The sequence below is a fragment of the Pelophylax lessonae genome (assembly GCF_965119305.1).
Source record: "Pelophylax lessonae genome assembly, chromosome: 4".
NCBI classification, from domain to species: domain Eukaryota; kingdom Metazoa; phylum Chordata; class Amphibia; order Anura; family Ranidae; genus Pelophylax; species Pelophylax lessonae.
In genome coordinates, this window is record NC_138771.1 from 635,137,561 (window position 1) to 635,158,287 (window position 20,727).

At 42.7% G+C, this 20,727-nt stretch overlaps 1 protein-coding gene across 1 annotated transcript in view; it reads left to right on the forward strand.

The window, feature by feature from the left end:
- Nucleotides 1-20,727, forward strand: part of DNAH2 (dynein axonemal heavy chain 2) — a gene marked incomplete at its 3' end in the record, with an annotated part of 417,940 nt that overhangs the window by 242,630 nt on the left and 154,583 nt on the right. The window contains exons 37-42 of the mRNA XM_082254654.1: nt 267-456; nt 4,196-4,376; nt 9,286-9,413; nt 9,502-9,654; nt 11,422-11,547; nt 18,754-18,972. Coding sequence (XP_082110780.1) covers nt 267-456; nt 4,196-4,376; nt 9,286-9,413; nt 9,502-9,654; nt 11,422-11,547; nt 18,754-18,972 — 997 coding nt within the window. The remainder of the gene's footprint in view (nt 1-266; nt 457-4,195; nt 4,377-9,285; nt 9,414-9,501; nt 9,655-11,421; nt 11,548-18,753; nt 18,973-20,727) is intronic.

Below are 20,727 nucleotides of genomic sequence, written 5' to 3' on the forward strand. Positions count from 1 at the left end.
CTGTCTGATATGTTTCACCTCTATTGGACCTAATTGTGGAGGGTGATTTAGCCCAATGGGAATTAATTGTGTCAGTGGGTGTGGCCATAGGTGCAGACTGTCAACACAGCAGCCAGGTGGAATAAAGTATTCATGGTGTGACGTTGGTGTGTTGCCCTTTCTAGAAGTCTGCAGGGTGTGTTGTTGGGTTTATCATATATGATGGTGGCACCAGTATTATCTTTGTGATGTTGATTCATGGATTTCACTTTGTTCTTACACTTCAGATGTTACATGACTCTCACCACTGCCCTGCACCTCCACCGTGGAGGCTCGCCAAAGGGCCCAGCCGGTACTGGAAAGACTGAGACGGTAAAAGACCTGGGAAAGGCACTGGGGATGTATGTGATTGTTGTAAACTGCTCAGAAGGACTGGATTATAAATCTATGGCAAGAATGTACTCCGGTTTGGCTCAGGTAAGGAAAACCAGAAACCTGTCCCGTGTTATAATATCATTACACAAATATAATGTAAGTCTGGAATCTCTGCAATTTAAGCACCCATCTGGAAGGTGCTGTGGATTCATTGAAACAGGAGTTCCATTTTTACCCCCAACCCACCCTATCCATATCCCAGACCACCCCACCATTATGTTGACAAGAACAAGAAAACTTACTTGGAGAAAATATTAGCATGGAGTAAATCACGGTTGTGTTACCAGATGGTCTATGTACTCAATACGAACATTACCAGGGGGGCAACTCTCATGCGCTGGAGCTGACATTCAGTCCCTAGAAATCACATCATGGATTATATGGTAGTGGAGGTAGAGGCTTTAAATGAAGATAATGTTACCAAAAAGGAAGGTTCATTGGGTGTTTTTATAGCCCATCTCTAGTTCCCAGCTGCTGTGTAAAACCAGGGGTCTCCAAACCTTCTAAATAAAAGGCCAGTTTACTGTCCAGACTTTAGGCAGGCTGGACTAGGCTCACTGAGAGTAAACAGTGCCCTAAAATGTGGTAATTTGGGAGAAATAGCACCCCACCGTTGGTGTCAGTGGGAGGAAGTATGCCCTATCTTTGTTGTCAGTGGGAGAAATAGTGCCCCATCGCTGGTGTCAGTGGAAGGAAATATGCCCCATCTTTGGTGTAAGTGGGGGGAATAGTGGCCCTTCTTTGGTATTATGGGGAGAAATAGTTCCCCATCATTGGTGTCAGTGGGAAGAATAATGTCCCATCATTGATATCAGTGGGAAGAATTATGCCCCATCGATGGTATCAGTGTACGGAATAGTGCCCCATCATTGGTATCAGTGGTGTCAGTGGCAGGAATTATGCCACATTGTTGGTGTCAATGGCAAGAATAATGCCTCAAGGGCCGGATAAAGACAAACAAGGGGCCACATCCTGCCCCCAGGCTGCAATCTGGAGACCACTACTATAAAGACTTGGAGAGTTGGTGAGTGGCTGATGTCAAGTTCCAAGTCGTTCTATAGCAGTGATGGCGAACCTTGGCACCCCAGATGTTTTGGAACTACATTTTCCATGATGCACATGCACTCTGCAGTGTAGTTAATCATCATCATGGGAAATGTAGTTCCAAAATATCTGGGGTGCCAAGGTTCACCATCACTGTTCTACAGAAATCAACACAAGAGAAGTCAATGAGACAGAAGACTCCAAATAAATAAAGAGGGGTCTCAGCTAGGAGGGCTTTGTAGGTGGGGGGAAGGATTTTGTGTCCTGTGATGTACCTTTGCAGTGAATCATTTAGGACCGGAAATTAAACGTCATTTATATGAACTGCGACAGACTAGACTGGGACAAGTCTAAATCAGTAGTGGTCAATGTAAGAGGTATAAAGGACCTCAGCTGCAGCCCCTGATATCACCTAAGGGCCTCACATAATATTCATTATATGTAATGCTTCAGAAGACCGTCAGAGAAAGCAGACATATTACAGGAGACGGTCAGTGAATAGTGACATACTGTAGTAAATAGGGGCTGAGGGAATGCTTCAAAAGACAGTCCAAGATCGGAACATGACACACGAGACTGCTAGAGCTCACTGTCATTGTAGCCCTTTTACAAATCCCCTGACTGCTGGGGTCCAAGTGCTGCACAACAAGTGCCAAAAAGCCACATGAAGTGCGGGACTTGGAGTCTAAATAGTATGGAACCTACTGCCCTGTTAATGGGTAGTGGCAGATTACAGAAGAGGGTGTTTTGGTTCATTCCTCTGTCATTGACCTTCTTCTTTCTCTGGCCATGGATTGTCAGAATTATTGGGGGAGATTAAATAAAAGAAAAATGGAAATATGTCATATTTTGTTCTATATAGAAATATTAAGCAGTGACATCCATTTTTGTTAAGGTTACTGAAAGGTTAAATCTCCTTTAACGAAAAGTGTCTATTCAGGAGATCTTTAAAAGGTTTACCCAAACAGGCTGTGTTGACTTAAGGTAATAAATAAATAGCCTGTTGACTTTCTTTAGATAAAGTCTAGCTGACGCTATACCAAGGTAATCTTATCTGTGTGTGTGTGTCCATAGAACACTAGTCAGTATTTTCTGTGTTTAGACCCATTTAAAAATAAGATTTAAAGATATATTATAATCCTATATAAAATAATTTTAACAATGAAATATATATGAATAACATACATAAATATGTAGGAAAATTTTCTATATGATATTTTGTTTCATGTGCTTGCTAAATTCTTAGATTGATGACTCATGATCTCATGTTTAGTAAGGCTTCAGTAAATAAGCTCTTGTAAGTGGCAAATTGGTCATAAAACTTTTCTGACCTTGCCAGAAGTCTAGTCTAGAAGGTCTGGGATTATAGGCTTTTTGTCAATATAAGGTTCAAAGTTTATTTGTTATATTGCTATATATTGAATCTAAGAGCAATACAATACTGCCATCTTTGGTGACTGATACTAAGTGAAGTCTTTGGGTTTAGACAGTCATTTCCAATATATATAAATATATATATTAATAATAGATTCTTTTTAAATGGTGTTACCAGATTCAATCCTTACTTAGATACATGATGGATATATTAGATGGACATGTATATTAGATAAGAGTATGGATAAGATTCTTATGTTGTTTTTATGATATTCTTAAATGGAGAAATCATATAGTTTTAAATATCCAATATACTGGTTAGAGGTGTCACCCAATGACCTCACCAGTTAATGGATAAGTTATCCCAACCAATGGGGATAAAGTTACTCCTTCTGGGTTTGTCTTATGGTAATTTTACAGCCCTTTTGTTTAATACAATATAAAAAGGGAAACCCAGATGTGAGAGAGACACATTACATTACACAACATTCATTACACATACAACACACACGCTACTTGCATCCATACACATACTCATCTATACATACTCCATTTTGCTCCATCATTTATCTGAAACTTGGAAGGACGCCAAACGAAACTCCTCCCTAACTGGCCACCATTTTGGGAAGGCAGCCATCTTAAGGACTCTGGTAACGACCATTCTAAGCTAGCAGCCATTTTAAATATGGTAAATATACCTTGCTGTTTATTTGATTAATATTTAATATCATTTATTTTCTTCCTTACATGTTTACATTTCATGCTAAAGGGTAATGAGATTACAGTCCCAGCCGTATGAACCATGTAGATTTTTCTTTAAAAACGGATTTTTGTTTTTATTAATATCAGATTTAACGCATTATTAGCGATCTAGTCTCCCATTTTGCATAGCTTATTCTCGCTCCATCTGCAGTGGAGTGACTGTCGGCTGCGCAATTTGCAGACAATTGTGTTCTGATTATATAGAACATTTAAATATGGTTTCTACTATACCTGGGAAGAAAGTAATCTTGCTTTATTTTTACTTTCATTATTGAGCTACACATCACATTACATTTATTGTTTGAAGTTTGTATTTTATGTAAAGTTATCTCTTTGTCTCAAGTCTGATCATTTATTGTGAATACATGTCTTGTGAATAAATATTCTTATATATATTCCCTACTGTAGCTTTCACTAAGATTGGTATATGCTTTTAAAAAGAAATTAATCGATAAAAAGAATTTGCTACATATTGATTTGTGGAAATATGTGGAGATTCTCCTACCTTACAGATCTTTGCTTATTGACATAAATCGACACTATTATATTCAGAGCAGTATAAATATTCTGACAGGATCATTTCTATCTTTTTCTGCTCTAGACTGGTGCCTGGGGATGCTTTGATGAATTTAACAGAATCAACATTGAAGTGCTGTCCGTAGTGGCCCAACAAATCTTGTCCATCCTTTCTGCTCTTTCCGCTAACCTAACGCGGTTCGTCTTTGAGGGCCGAGACATCAGCTTGGCATGGTCCTGCGGTATCTTCATTACCATGAATCCTGGTGAGATCTCTCTCTTCAGGAAAATATGGCGGAACTATTGCCATTCCTGTTTTTAATTCCATTAAGAAATTACTTAAACTGATGCTAAACACACACTGTTAAATTTACATTGTCCCCTCTATTTCTGTATATGTATATAGCTCTCTTCCAGCCTGTCTTCAGGGAAACATAAGTAGGAGGAGCTTCTAGTCCTCTGATGCTGGTCACATGTTCAAAAAAAAAAACAGCTGTTGGAATACAAAGTAAAATGAAATCATTATTATCAATAAACTATTTTAAATTGTCATATAAATATATATTTGAAATCAAATCTTTATTATTTTTTGGTAATAACATGGTGTGGGCCAATTTCTGCCAGTCACAGGCTGTGGCATGCCCCTCCAGCCTGTGTCTTAGAAAAACAGGGAGGTGAAGCCTCCATCAATTTACATGTAAAATCACGTCCCCATTGTGTTTTGCTGGTTAGTGGGCATGGAGGAGGAGGGAGGAAGTGGGCTGTGTATATGCCCACATGTGTGACTCTATAGTCACATGGGCTGCTCAGATGTAATAGGGAGGAAATGCCCAGCATAGAAACTCACTGAAAACTGGGCACGTGCAGAGTTGCCAACACTGCTCTGCAAAATGCCTAGCTGAATTGGGGACATGGACAGAAGGGGGAGATAGAGAGCAGCAAGATCAACCAGGTTTTTTGCAGAATACAGAAAATGAATCTCATAGTGACTGAGTATGAACAGCATGTAATACAGTATTTATTGATAGTTTTTTTTATGATGTGGGCTTAGTGACACTTCAGTTAAACATATCATGTAAGATATGGGCATAAACCCAAAGTATTACATATATTTAAACCCAACTACTAAAATCTTACATAATCTCTAAACAAGTGAAGCAATGAGCCTGAGGTAAATGTTGATGTACCAACATCCAAAAAAGCGTATACTCAAAAAAGGAAATAGGGAAAAGAGACTGTTATCTCCAAAATAGACAGTCTCAAAGGGAGGGAAGCAAGGGAAATTGGAGGAAAGGTCAGACTTTAGCGGTACCTTGATTCAACAATGATCACATATGATTAAAAATATACAAATTTATTTAATACAACATATTACAATTTTACATTTGGACCAATTATCCAACAACAAATCATTGACATCAAAACAGAATGACGAAATTTCACGTAGGTGTATATTCCTCAACATGTTTCACGGTGATCATCCGCTTCTTCAGGAGGATAAAATATATAGGCGCTCTCTGGGAACAACGCCAGTCACCAAGTCCCACGGCAATTCAGCCAAACAAAGGAGGGCATGGGGGACTAAAATAGGTGGATCTAAATCGGTATATATGAGTAATACAGTAGATACCATAGAGCAGGGGTCTTCAAACTATAGCCCTCCAGTTGTTCAGGAACTACAATTCCCATCATGCCTAGTCATGTCTGTGACTGTCAGAGTTTTACAATGCCTCATGGGATGTGTAGTTCCACAACAGCTGGAGGGCCATAGTTTGAGGATCTCTGCCATAGAGGAATAAGAAGGTTTTCATGGACTAAGAAAAAGCAAATGGGGGGCGGCTGGAGGGTGGATTTGTATAATCTCCAAAGGTATGTAGAGAAGGTGTATCAGATTCCTATTTGAATTAAGACCACCAGGTCCCTACAGCCAAGTACCTAGCGTGGGAATCATAGTTAGAAAGAGGTGTCCCTGTCCAAGATCAGCAGGAGGCTAAACAAGTGGCGGTCAAGTTCCTAGAGATTGGCTTCAACTGCAGCCCCCTGAGATCGCTAGGGGTCCACACATAATATTCAGTATATGCAGTGTTATATTGGATTGTCAGTGACTGGTATCATGTTACAACTGTAGCTGAAGCCTGGAGATATGGCACAGAAGAATGTTAGAGACTTGGGATATGTTGTATGACACTGCTAGAGATCACGGACATTACAGCCCCTCTACAAATCAATGCCCTAGCTACTGGCTGCTGGGACTTGAGGGCAGCACACCAAATCCCAAAGAGCCACACGTTGGGCACCAGGGGCTCTAAACTGTGAATTTATTTTAAAAGTAATTTTCAATTCTCCTAAATCTGCAGATTTCATTACAATAATACCTGGTAATGCTGCCATGGAGGTCCTTGTTTGGACGCTTCCTGCTATGGGATGACAACACTTTATTCTAACTACTCTCCTGTGTTGTCACCTTGTCACATGCACTTGCATGGAGACTGTAAGTGTCTGTTCCAGCACACATTGCTCAGGCATGTTCCGCTGTTGGCAGTGGCTGGCATCCACCACTGGAGCAAGTGCATGCAGACAGGAAGTCCGTCATTACTGACATGAAACAATGTACATGTTAAGTTTTTTAATGCAGATGTTCATATACAACGTTCTACATATAAAAAGGAGCATGTTTCTGTTTCAGAGAGTGCAGTCAGCATTCTTTCTGAATAAAATGACAGAAAAAGCTATTTGGAGAATTATTTGTCTTCCTGAATTTTTAAATTATAATACAGTGCCTTGAAAAAGTATTCATACCCCTTGAAATGTTGAACATTTTGTCATGTTACAGCCAAAAACATAAATGTATTTTATTGGGATTTTATGTGATAAACCAACACAAAGTGGCACATAATTGTGAAGTGGAAGGAAAATGATAAATTGTTTTCCACATTTTTTACAAATAAATATGTGAAACGTGTGGCGTGCATTTGTATTCTCCTCCCGGAGTCAATACTTTGTAGAACCACCTTTCCCTGTAATTACAGCTGCAAGTCTTTTTTGGGATGTCTCTACCAGCTTTGCACATCTAGAGAGGGACATTTTCCCTCCTCCCAGTACAAATCTGCCCCCTGCTGAAATTCCCCCACCAGCACAAATCTTTGCCCCACCCCACCCCCTTCCTAGCTCAAATCTGCTCTCTCCCCAAATCCCCCCTAGCCCCAGCTCCCTCCCCCCTCTACCATAGCACCTCTTCTAGCACAAACCTCCAAAATCCCCCCTGCTAGCACAAATCCTCTTTCCCCATTCCCCCTTGTAACGTAAATGTCAGATATAGGGTAGCTTTGCGGTAGCGAAATATGAAGTGATCTGTAGAAATAGTGAATTGTAGATGTAGTGTCATTTTGGAGTTAATTAATGTAGTATCAGTCACACACACACATGTCCTGTTATTAGCATCTGAAAAGACAGGGGCCATTCTGTAATATAGAGTTGACACCTACATGCCAATGAAGTCTCCCATACCAGTAAACAAGAGAATTGTCACTTCCGGGAGCATCAAAGAGAACTGCCAGTCATTTTGGCTGTGGAAATCACCAGGGGGCGGTGGAAGGCTCCCAACCGTCTACAAGTATGGATTGATACCATCAGATCAAAGGAATGTATTTTATCTCTCATAAAAGTTAAAATATTAGTGGCAGAGAGATGAAAATAATTCCTTCTTGTGGCTCACGTGTGGGGCTAGGAGTACATGAAAAACTGTGTCTGTGGCATGGGTGGGGTCCTGGAGAATTGCACAAAACCGCTGTATGGCGCCTGATTGCGACAGGCAAGCAGTGTTTGGTATTGTCACGATCAGACCGATGCGTTGGTGTCAGAACTCCTATCCCTGGCCCAGCGGTCAGCGCCATTCTGGGCCAATTCAACTCTGGTTAGTTCAGAACACAGAACATCGTGTGGGCTGAGCAGGGGACAACCCACTGGGGTTGATTGGCCAAGGGCTAAAGTCCAGCCCACATTCATATTATAATAAATTGGGAACCCTGAGATTGGTTCAGGGTTCTTCCTTGAAGCCAGTTCTGAACTGGGGAGTTCCCGCACGATTTCCGGTATGCTTCTGCCAACGGGATAAGCTTCGGTAAAGTTTATTTCTGTTTTATTCCTTTTTATTTTCATAGCAAATTGCCAATTGTGTGTCTTTTTACCTTTTTGTATTTTTGTAACTCCTTTTGCTTTGTATATATTTTTTATGCACTGCCCACTTTCGGGATATTAAATTATAAAATTAATAAGTGACTTCTGTGTACTAAGCTAGGACTCATATCTCTAGAGAGATTTCTGCATTTTAGTGCCTATTTGCTTGGTCTACACTACATGCCAATCGGTATGCAATTGCACTGTTTGTTGGCAGATTGCATGCAGATTGTAAACCAGACGGAGATCTGCGTGTGTGTGGTGTCCCAGCAGACCAGTCTGCGGACAAACTGTTGGGTGGTGGCAGGCTATCGTTTGTGGTGTGTGGCTGTGGGGACAGTGGGAAGAGTGATTAACACAGGGGTTCTAGCTTGTAGGATAGCTGGAGGAATCCTAGTAGTGGGTGGTAATTGCTAGACTGCTCCCCAACCCTTAGAGTGCACCAGATTGTATGTAAGATTTGTATCTGCCTGTGTGTGGTCAGCCAGCTGGATTGGAGTGGAGTCTCCCTCTAGTGGTAATCAAAGGCAGTGCAGGCTGTGAAAGTGTCACAGTCAGTCTAATCACTCAGTAGGAATTTTCTTTATTCCCTTATTCCCTTATAAATCCCAGTCATGAAACCACGTCTCGGTTAGCTAGTCGCCGTAGGCGTGGTCGAATCGTGACACCCCTACCAACACTAATTCCCCCAAATCACTACTCCTAGCATACCCCCCAAATTTTCCATTCCTAGAACATACCCCCTGCCATCCTCCAAATTCCCCCTCCCAACACATATCCTTGTTGATGCCTGCCACCTCCACCTCACATAATGTGACAGTGCTAAGGGCAGCCACCCCTCCTGCCCACTCCTTGTCACGGCCCTGTCCGAGCCAATGTACCATGATGTATTATGACACCTCCAGAATATCCTCATTTGCTGTTATGCTCCATTGATCTGGGACTCCCCTGAAATTCATCTTATGTTCCTCTATCACTGAAACCTTCTTCTGGTCACAGGTTATGCAGGCCGTACTGAGCTCCCAGATAATCTCAAGTCCATGTTCAGACCCATCTCTATGGTGGTACCAGACTCCACACTGATCGCAGAGATTATTCTATTCGGAGAAGGCTTCAGTAACTGCAAGGTACTGTCTGTGTGTTGTGTTGTGGGACAAACAGTGGTCAAATTTCTTTAGGACCCTCCAGCAGTCACTCTTCCATGTTGTCTTATAGCTCCTGGCTAAGAAGGTCTACACCTTATATTCCCTGGCTGTTCAACAACTTTCCAAGCAGGACCACTATGACTTTGGCCTACGAGCTCTGACCTCCCTACTGCGATACGCCGGGCGTAAACGCCGACTCCGTCCAGATCTCTCTGATGAGGAGGTGAGTGGGGAGCCAATGTGTATGTGGTATCTAAAGCTGCAAGATCATTTTAGAACTACTTCTTGACTGTAAAAGCTGAATTCCAGGATTTCTAGCTACTTATCTCTTTTATTCACATCTGACAGGTTTATTGTGCTCCAAGAAGATAACTTCAGGAACTCTGATGCTGCTCACTGTGGTCTCAGTTCTTTCCAGAGCAGATTCACGGGAACTGCTATGCCCGCCCCTCCCCTCCTTCTGCCCATTCACAGAAGCCTTTGTATTATGTGAACTGATTCACAAAATGCAAAGGCTTCTATGAATGGGCAGCAGAGGGTAGGGCTGGCCATAGCTGCTGCGTGTGCTTCTCTCTTCTCATAGCCGTAGTGTGTCCTCCGGGAGTACAAGTAATAGAAAAAAGTTCTGGTAGGACATGCACCTAATTAGACTTAACTGATAGTGTGCCTGCACTTTTTGCAAAATTGCTGAATTCCTGCAAATTCAGCTTTAAACCTCAAAAAAATGAGTAAAAGTAAAAATTTGATTTATTATCTACAGACAGCTATTGCTGACTAACGCCTTAAAGAGGAAGTAAAGCTTCCTCTATAACTTGTACCTATAAGTAAGCCTATGATTAGGTTTACCTATAGGTACTGTAAATATCTCCTAAACATGCACCGTTTACGAGATATTTACTTTGCATGCAGCCAGTGACATCACTGGTGCATGCGCACTGAAGGAATGGCCCCCAATGCCGTTCCTTTAGAGCCCTGTGCTGCACATGCGCGGGAGTGACCTTATTGCGGTTCGGGCCAATCAGATGTCCAGAGGACGTGAACCCGAAAGTAAGATGGGTGAACATATCGGCCGTGTCAGCGGTGAGCGGACAGCGCTGCAGGGGCTTTGTTCTAAGGTAAGTATTTCATAATGAGCTCATATGGGATGCATACTAGCTCATATTGCCTTTTGTCTTTCAGGTTTTTATTTTTTTATTTATTTTTTATTTTTGGAGGTTTACAACTTCTTTAAGAGTTCCCTTCACTGGAACTAAGGGACCAAGCCCAACCCCTGAAAAACAAACCCACACCATAATCCCCCCTTCACCAAATGATTTAGACCAGTGCACAAAGCAAGGTCCATAAAGACATGGATGAGCGAGTTTGGGGTGGAGGATCTTGACTGGCCTGCACAGAGTCCTGACCTCAACCCGATCGAACACCTTTGGGATAAATTAGAGCAGAGGCTGTGAGCCAGGTCTTCTCCTCCAACATGTGCTTCTGAAACAATAGTCAAACATTCCCATAGACACACTCCTAAACCTTGTGGACAGCTTTCCCAGAAGAGTTGAAGCTGTTATAGCTGCAAAGGGTGGGCCAACTCAATATTTAACCCTAAGGACTGAGACTGAGATGCCATTAAAGTTCATGTGCGTGTAAAGGCAGGCGTCCCAATACTTTGACAATATAGTGTATATCTGGTATACAGTATATTATTATTATTATTATATATTATTTATATAGTGCCAATAGTTTGCACAGAGCTTGACATTATAAAGGGAGACAATACAATTACAATACAATAAAATACAAGAGGTTTAAGATATATATACTGTATGTTGTACATTTATATTATTTAATCATTTTTATTGCAGGTGGAAGGTGGTGAGCGTTATTTTATTGGGGTAATAGAGTGAGATTCGGGGCTTGTGTTCCCAGCTCCTCCCAGCCTAATAAACGGTCTGAAAGCAGTGCCAGTTCACAACTCATCTCCCACCATTTGTCTCCTCAGATTCTCATCATGTCGATGAAAGACATGAACGTGGCCAAACTCACCTTTGTTGACCTCCCTCTGTTCAATGGAATCATGCATGATCTTTTCCCGGGCATAGACGCTCCCTCAGCGGATTACGGCAAGGTGAGTCCCGGAAATAATAACATACATAATGTTTATTCTTTTTTTTAAAAAAACTGAATTAAAATCTGCTTCTATTTTGTCTTCTTTGGTTCTTTCCTTCAGTTTTCATTACATATGTTATTTTTCGTTTTCATCAGTGGGTCTCTGGCTTCTCTATGCAATGCAGGCTGATCATGGCTGGTAGTGTGCGGTACATTACTTCCAGAAAACATCACAGCCCCCTGCATCAGTACTCCTCTCAAGAACCCTCAGTCCCGATACAAGCAGTGTTCAGGCTCTTAGGAAGATTTATGCAAAAATAAAAATGCCTTGATGGGCGGGTGTCAGTCTGGAGGAGTGCATGTTCCTAGCAAGGCTGTATTTCCTACAGCCTGCCTAGAAAACACCTCCATGTGATGTTGAGCCTCCATGATTGAAAAATCCAATGAACAAAAGGGGTAAGCCAGGGACAGACTGCAGAGGAAAGAGCTGGACGATGCTTGGAGTGCTCCAGCCAGGATATGAGATGGGGCTCTATCTAACTTGCTGCAGCTTCTAATGCACATTGTGAGAAGCTCACAGTGTGCAGGGAAATCAGAGTAAGGAAGTTCAACCTATCCTATCCAGGTGGCTGGAGGTCATATTTAAAGTATAGAAGAAACTGAATTTAGAATGACACTAGGGCAGATTAGGAAGTCAGCGATGGTAGCCTACATGTTTCCCTTAGAAAACATTTTTGTTTAGGTTTGCACTGTTAAATGAAGCATTAGGGTGCAGATGAGTGCAGAGCTGCTACAGTCATAATAACATTTATTGAAAGCCAAAAAGATTTTTTTTTTTATTTAGGACTGAAGATGAGTTAGAACCTCTATCAGGTTTTTATTTTTCTTTCTTTCCAATTGGGAGATTCACCCTCTCCGTTCATCGTGGTGGCCATAGACCAGAACTGAAAGTGAAAATCCTACATTTTGCAGTTGTTACCCAAACAGCAGTCAAGGGGAAATATTTCAGTGAGGACCCCTGTTCCTAGTGACAAGAGGGGACTTCCCCTCACTTTGAAGAGGGTTTTATCTTGTTTCCCCTTGCGTCCCAGGGACAGGAAGTGAAGGCAAATTTCCTCAATGGAATACAAGAAAAAAACTGACAGGGGAACTTTCTACTCTGTATTCCAGGGGTCTCCAAACTTTCTCAACAAAGGGCCAGTTTGCTGTCCTTCAGATATTAGCAAGTCCAGTTTGTGGTCAGTGGGGGTAGTAAATGTCCCAGCATCAGTGGGAATAAGCAATGTATTTGGCTTGGTGGTCTGTTGGAGTAAAAAATGACGTAGAACCTTTGATCAGTAGAAAGCAGAATAGTTCTCCATCATTGGTGCCAGTGGGAGAAACAGTGCCCCATCATTGGTATTTGTTGGACGAAATGTGCTCCATTATTGGTATTAGTGGGAGGAATAGTGTCCCATCATTGGTTTCAGTGGGAGGAATAGTGCCCCATCATTGGTTTCAGTGGGAGAAGTAGTGCCCTATTATTGGTATCAGTGGGATGAATAGTGTCCCATCATTGGTTTCAGTGGGAGGAATAGTGCCCCATCATTGGTATCAGTGGGAGGAATAGTGCCCCATCATTGGTATCAGTGGGGGGTATAGTGTCCCATCATTGGTGTCAGTGGGAGGAATAGTGCCCCATCATTGGGATCAGTGAGAGGAACAGTGCCCCATCATTGGTATCAGTGGGGGGAATAGTGCCCAATCATTGGTATCAGTGGGGGGAATAGTGCTCCATCATTGGTGTCAGCTGGAGGAATAGTGCCCCATCATTGGTATCAGTGGGAGGAATAGTGCCCCATCATTGGTTTCAGTGGGAGGAATAGTGCCCCATCATTGGTTTCAGTGGGAGGAATAGTGCCCCATCATTGGTTTCAGTGGGAGGAGTAGTGCCCCATTGTTGGTATCAGTAGGAGGAATAGTGTCCCATCATTGGTGTCAGTGGGAGGCATGGTGTCCCATCATTGATATTGGTGGGAGGAATAGTGCTCCATCATTGGTATTGGTGGTAGAAATAGTGCTCTAGGGAAAGGCTGGATAAACTTAACACAAATAAATCACCAGGCCCAGATGGCGTACATCCGAGAGTACTCAAGGAACTCAGTAAGGTTATATCTAGACCACTGTTCCTGATCTTTGCTGACAGTATTAGGACAGGAGATGTACCATGGGATTGGAGGAAAGCTAACGTGATTCCGATATTCAAAAAGGGTCAGAGGCATATACCGGGAAATTATAGGCCTGTCAGTTTGACATCAATAGTATGTAAACTTCTGGAGGGGATGATAAGGGACTATATCGTAGAGTTTGCTAAAGACAACAACATCATCAGCAGTAACCAGCACGGGTTTACAAATGGGCGTTCTTGTCAAACCAATCTCTTAACATTCTACGAGGAGGTGAGCTGTGAGCTGGATAGGGGCAGACCAGTGGATGTGGTGTACTTGGATTTCGCTAAGGCGTTTGATACAGTTCCCCACAAGCGCTTAATTTATAAAATAAGGTCTGCAGGTATCGACAGCAGGGTTTGCTCTTGGATACAGAACTGGCTAAAAGGGCGTGTTCAAAGGGTGGTAATAAACAGCGCATACTCAGACTGGTCTGGGGTGGTAAGCGGGGTCCCCCAAGGCTCAGTCCTGGGACCAACCTTGTTCAATTTATTCATAAACAGCATTGAGGACGGGATCAGTAGTTCGATATCAGTTTTTGCAGATGACACAAAATTGGGCAGGGCAATAACTGCACAGCATGAAGCAGATATCCTACAGAATGACCTGGACAAAATAACGGAGTGGGCAACGACTTGGCAAATGAGGTTTAATGTGGAGAAGTGTAAGGTTTTGCACTTGGGGACTAGAAACATAAAAGCACAATACACATTAGGAGGGGAACCCTTGGGGGAATCAAAAATGGAGAAAGATCTGGGAGTCTTGGTTGATGATAGACTAGGCAACAGCATGCAATGTCAAGCGGCAGCTGCCAAAGCCAGCAGAATATTAGCATGCATAAAGAAAGGGATGTATTCCAGAGATAAGACTATAATCCTTCCACTTTATAAAACTCTGGTCCGACCACATCTGGAGTATTCTGTCCAGTTCTGGTCGCCAGTCCTCAGGAGGGATGTGTTGGAGCTGGAGAGAGTCCAGAGAAGGGCAACAAAAATAATTAGGGGATTGGAGGACCTTAATTATGAAGAGCGGCTGCAATCGCTCGATTTATTCTCCCTGGAGAAGAGACGTCTGAGGGGGAACATGATAGCAATTTTTAAATATCTCAATGGGGATCTCAGCTTAGAAAAAAAGCTGTTCAGTCGAAGGGATTGCATGAGGACTCGAGGGCATACAATGCGATTAGAGGAGAAGCGTTTTAACCTCAGGCAACGTGGGGGGTTCTTTACTGTTAGCGCTACAAGATTGTGGAATTCTCTACCACAAGAGGTGGTTTCTGCGGGTAGTATGGTGGCTTTCAAAAGACTCTTAGACGTACATCTCAAGGATCAGAACATTCAGGGCTATGTGAGATGATTACAGCCACACACACCTACACAGGTTGAACTGGATGGACTATTGTCTTTATTCAACCTCACCTACTATGTAACTATGTAACCGTTGTTATTGGTGGGAGGAGGAATATTGCCTCATCATTGGTATTAATGGGAGGAATAGTGCCCCATCATTGGTATTAATGGGAGGAATAGTGCCCATCATTAGTATTAATGGTAAGAATATTACCCTATTATTGGTATCAGTGGGGGGAATAGTACCCCATCATTAGTATTGGTGGGAAGAATAGTGCCCCATAATTGGTATCAATGTGAGGAGGAATAGTGCCTCATTATTGGTATTAATGGGAGGAATAGTGCCTCATCATTGGTATTAATGGGAGGAATAGTGCCCCCTCATTGGTATCAATGGGAGGAGAAATAGTGCCTCATCATTGGTATTAATGGGATGAATAGTGCCCCAAGGGCCTGATAAAGGCTAGCTAACAGCCGCTTCCAGCCCACCAGCCATAGTTTGCAGAAAACTGCTCTCTTTTATCCAAAGCTAAGTAGAAAGCGGGATAGTACCCCATCATTGGTGTCAGTAAGAGGAATAGTGCCCTATCAATGGTATTGGTGGGCGGTATAGTGCCCAATCAATAATATTGATAGGAGAAATAGTGCCCCATCATTGGTATTATCAGGAGGAATAGTGCCCCATCATTGGTTTCATAGTATCAGTGGGGTAAATAGTGCCCCATCATTGATATCGTGGGGGGTAAATTGTCCAATCATTGGTATCAGTGGGAGGAAAATTGTCCAATCATTGGTATCAGTGGGAGGAAAATTGTCCAATCATCGGTATCAGTGGGAGGAAAATTGTCCAATCATTGGTATCAGTGGGAGGAATAGTGCCCCATCATTGGTATCATAGTACCAGTGGGATAAATAGTGCCCCATCATTGGTATCAGTGGGAGGAATAGTGCCCCATCATTGGTATCAGTGGGAGGAATATTGCCCAATCATTGGTATTAGTAGGAGGAATAGTGCCCCATCATTGGTATCAGTGGGTGGAATAGTGCCAAATCATTGGTATCAGTGGGAGGAATAGTGCCAAATCATTGGTATCAGTGGGAGGAATTTTGCCCAATCATTGGCATCAGCGGGAGGAATAGTGCCCAATCATTGGTATCAGTGGGTGGAATAGTGCCCCATCGTTGGTATCAGTGGGAGGAATAGTGCCCCATCATTGGTACTGGTGGGAGGAACAATATATCATCATTTGTATTGGTGAGAGTTATAGTGCCCCATCATTGGTATTGGTGGGCGGTACAGTGCCCCATCAATAATATTGATGGGAGGAATATTGCCCAATCATTGGTGTTAGTGGGAGAAATATTTCCCCGTCATTGGTATCAGTGGGAGGAATAGTGCCCCATCACTGGAATCAGTGAGTGGAATAGTGCCCAATCATTGATATTAATAGGAGGAATAGTGCCCCGTCATTGGTATCAGTGGGAAGAATATTGCCCGTATATTGGTATTGGTATTAGTTGGAGGAATAGTGCCCCATCATTTGTATCAATGGGAAGAATAGTGCCCCATCATTGGTACTGATGGGAGGAACAGTGCTCCATCATTTGTATTGGTGAGAGCTATAGTGCCCTATCATTGGTATTAGTGGGCGGTATAGTGCCCCATCAATAATATCGAAAGGAGGAACAGTGCCCCATCATTGGTATTAATGGGAGAAATAGTGTCCATCATTGGTATCCATGGGAGGAATAGTGCCCCATCATTGGAATCAGTGGGAGGAATAGTGCCCCATCATTGGTATTAGTAGGAGGAATAGTGCCCCATTATTGGTATCAGTTAGAGGAATATTGCCCAATCATTGGTATTAGTGGGAGGAGTATCAATGGGAAGAATAGTGCCCCATCATTGGTACTGGTGGTAGGAGCAGTGCTCCGTCATTTGTATTGGTGAGAGTTATAGTGCCCTATAATTGGTATTGGTGGGCGGTATAGTGCCCCATCAGTAATATTCATGGGAGGAACAGTGCCCCATCATTGGTATTAATGGGAGAATGCCTTGCGGTCGATGCCTGCAGACCTTATTTTATAAATTAAGCGTTTGTTAGGAACTGTATCAAACGCCTTAGCGAAATCCAGGTACACCGCATCCACTGGTCTCGCCCTATCTAGCTCACAGCTCACCTCCTCGTAGAATGTTAACCACTTGCCGACCGCCGCACGACTATTTACTGCAGCGGTCAGCCCCGTACAGGCAAAGTGACATAGTACTACGTCACTCGCCTGAGAGCCTCTAGGGGGCGAGCGTGCGCCGCCGGAGCCGCGCTCCCGCCCCCACTCGTTCCCTGACATGTCCGCGCGTGTGACCGGCGGACCCGATCCAAGCTGCCTAATAGGCATATCAAGGAATCAACAGTTTTAGGAACTTGAGAGACTAATGAAACAGTTTGTACCACTTGCGTCCAATATCTATTAAGTTTTGGGCACCTCCATACCACATGGATAAAGTCACCTCTGTGAGAATTGCATTTCGGGCATAAAGGTGAATCCCTTCTACCCCAACAAAACAATTGGCTTGGAGTTCTATGCAATATGAAAAGTGGACAGAGCATGTGTGAAGGGGACAGGGAGATAGAGGGTATCGATTCAAGTGCCAGATCCCATTGCTCATCGTCGATTTCTCCTATGTCCTCCGCCCATACCTCCCTGCTTCTGAGTGATGCTGGGTCCTGTATGCCCATTGGTATATGCTAGAGATTAACCCTGTGATGGTGTTCACTGTCACTGGGAGTGAGGGACAGATACTTGGGGTACGCTGAGAGAATAGTTTGGATGGCTTCAGATGGGAGAGTGATATTTGTCAACGGTGTCTCTCAAGAAATGTGGAGATTTGACCCCACTTTGCACTGTGAGACCTGTGGCCTGTTGCCATGGAGTCTGCGACACCTAGATGTGTATTCCATGTGTTTCAATGTAGTAGAGGGACAGACTGTCATTGGCAGTCTTGTCCTATTGTCTATCTATTGAGCTGGGGTGTGGATTGTGTTAAGTCTGCCTGTCCCATTGTTAAATGTTAATGACCTCACATTGTTCTGTCCAGATGGCCAGATAATTCGTTCAGGTTCATTCTGTTTCTGTATACAATTTCATCTGCATAGGATAATGTAATCAGGCAACCCATGACCTGTGTGTAGTATTTTGATCAGGAGGGGGATGTGCTCATGTGTGTATAAATTGAGTGTGAATCTGTTCAATAATGGAGAAGGTTCCAAAATTTGTACGAGCGAAGTTGTTGGCTAGCTTTGTATGATGGCGGCTGGGAAAATCTGGGATATATGTTCATGACTGCAAGGAAGCCGTATACTGACAGAAGTCCACAAGTACAATGTGAGTCGGCGGTTCCGTTACAAACCCCTTCCGCTCCATGGCCCCCATCACCCTGGTTATCATCGAGGACTCTGATCTATGTAATACACTGCTTCGCTGCTGGGCAGCTTTCAGGTTTTAATACCAAAGCCTGATTGAACAAGCAAGACGTTAGAAACTAATTGGTTACTATGCACAGCTGCACCAGATTCCGTATGCATCATATTTAGTAAATCTCTCCCATTGTGTATAACTGCAGATATAACACTGTATGCAAGTCATTCTTCCTTTTTATTTTTGTGTCAGCTCCGGGAGCAGATTGAGCAGGAACTGCGTCTCTCTGGCCTTCAAATCACACCGTTCACTGTCACCAAAGTCATCCAACTGTACGAAACCAAATCCTCACGTCACTCCAGCATGATTGTCGGAAGGACCTGCAGCGGAAAGACGACTACCTGGCGCTGCTTGCAGTCGGCGCTGTCTTCTCTGCACCGCAGCGGAGACACAAACTATAACCTTGTGCGGGTGAGTGACCAGCAAAAGTAGTATTTGCCGCCTGATTGATTTTTATTCTGATTTCATTGAATTCCTTAAAGAGAACTTGTCATTAAAACAATTTGTTTTTCATCAATATTTGGCTTAATGCAGATTATGGAATTTGTTAATTAAAAAGAGCTGCAGTGCTGTGAAAAAGTATTTGCCCCCTTCCTTTATTTTTTTGCATATTGCCACAGTTAAACGATTCAAACTATCAAACAAATTTAAATATTACACAAAGATTATCCGAGAAAATACAAAATGCAGTTTTAACTGATGATTTCATTTATTAAGGAAAAAAATCTGTCCAAACCTGCCTGGCCCTATGTGATAAAGTAATTGCCCCCCCCCCTTTTCTAAATTATGAATGAACTGTTATTAACCAAATGTTTTGGAAAGCTGATTTATATTTTACTTGCCAAACCCTGGCCTGATGGCATGATTACTGCCAGACCTGTTGAATCAAGAAATCACTTAAAGCGTTTGTTACCCCAACATTTTGTATTCCTGATATGTGCCTGCTGTACCATGTACTTGTATGAAAAAGTATCCTGATCTCTTTGTATTGCTTCCTTTGTGTGAAATTCCTGGCATAAACACTGACCACACTAAGCAGGAGAACACGCTGTGGTCAGTTCCCTAGCTGTGCTGGGCACTTAGTGTACTCTCCTCCAATGATCAGACTTGTCCTGACATGCCCCCCCCCCTACACAGCCTTTCACTGGGAAGCTCAGTGGTCTGCTGCTTCTCCTCCCCAAGCTCTTATGCATCTGAGAACAGAGGGAATGTGATCACTTATAAAAAAGGAAAAAAAAGGTTTTTATAATGTTTTTTATATCTATACAAAAATGGTTCGCCTTATTTTATTTTTTTAACTTAATGGGTTGTTTTATAAGGTGAGGGTTTACAATCACTTTAAATAGAAGCCGTCTGACAAAGTGAAGCACGCTGAAAGATCTCAAAAAGCAAAACATCATGCCGCAAACTAAAGAAATTCAAAAACAGATGAGAAACCAAGTAATTGACGTGCATTAGTCTGGAAAGGGTTACAAAGCCATTTCTAAGGCTTTGGGACTCCAGTGAACTAGGTGAGAGCCATTATCCACAAATGGAGAAAACTTGGAACAGTGGTGAAGCTTCCCAGGAGTGGCTGGCCTACCAAAATTACTCCAAGAACACAAGGACAACTCATCCAGGAGGACATAAAAGAGTGCAGAACAATTTCTAAAGAACTGCGGGCCTCACTTGCCTCAGTTAAGGTCAGTGTTCATTATTCAACAATAAAGAAAGTGACTGGGCAAAAATGGCAACCATGGGAGAGTTTCAAGGCCAAAGCCACTGCTGACCAAAAAGAACGCAAAGGCTCATCTCACATTTGCCAAAAAACATCTTGATTATCCCCAAGAATTTTGAGCAAATATTGTGTGGACTGATGAAACAAAAGTTGAACTTTTTGGAAGGTGTGCATCCCGTTTCATCTGACGTAAAACTAACACAGCATTTCATAAAAAGAACATCCTACCGACAATCACACATGGTGGTGGTAGAATGATGGTCTGGGGCTTCTTTGCAGCTTCAGGACCAGAATTACTTGCCATAATTGATGGAACCATGAATTCTGCGCTCTACCAAATCCTGATGGAGAATGTCCAGCCATCAGTTTGTGACCTCAAGCTCAAGCGCACTTGGGTTATGCAGCAGGACAATGATCCAAAACACACCAGCAAGTCCACCTCTAAATGG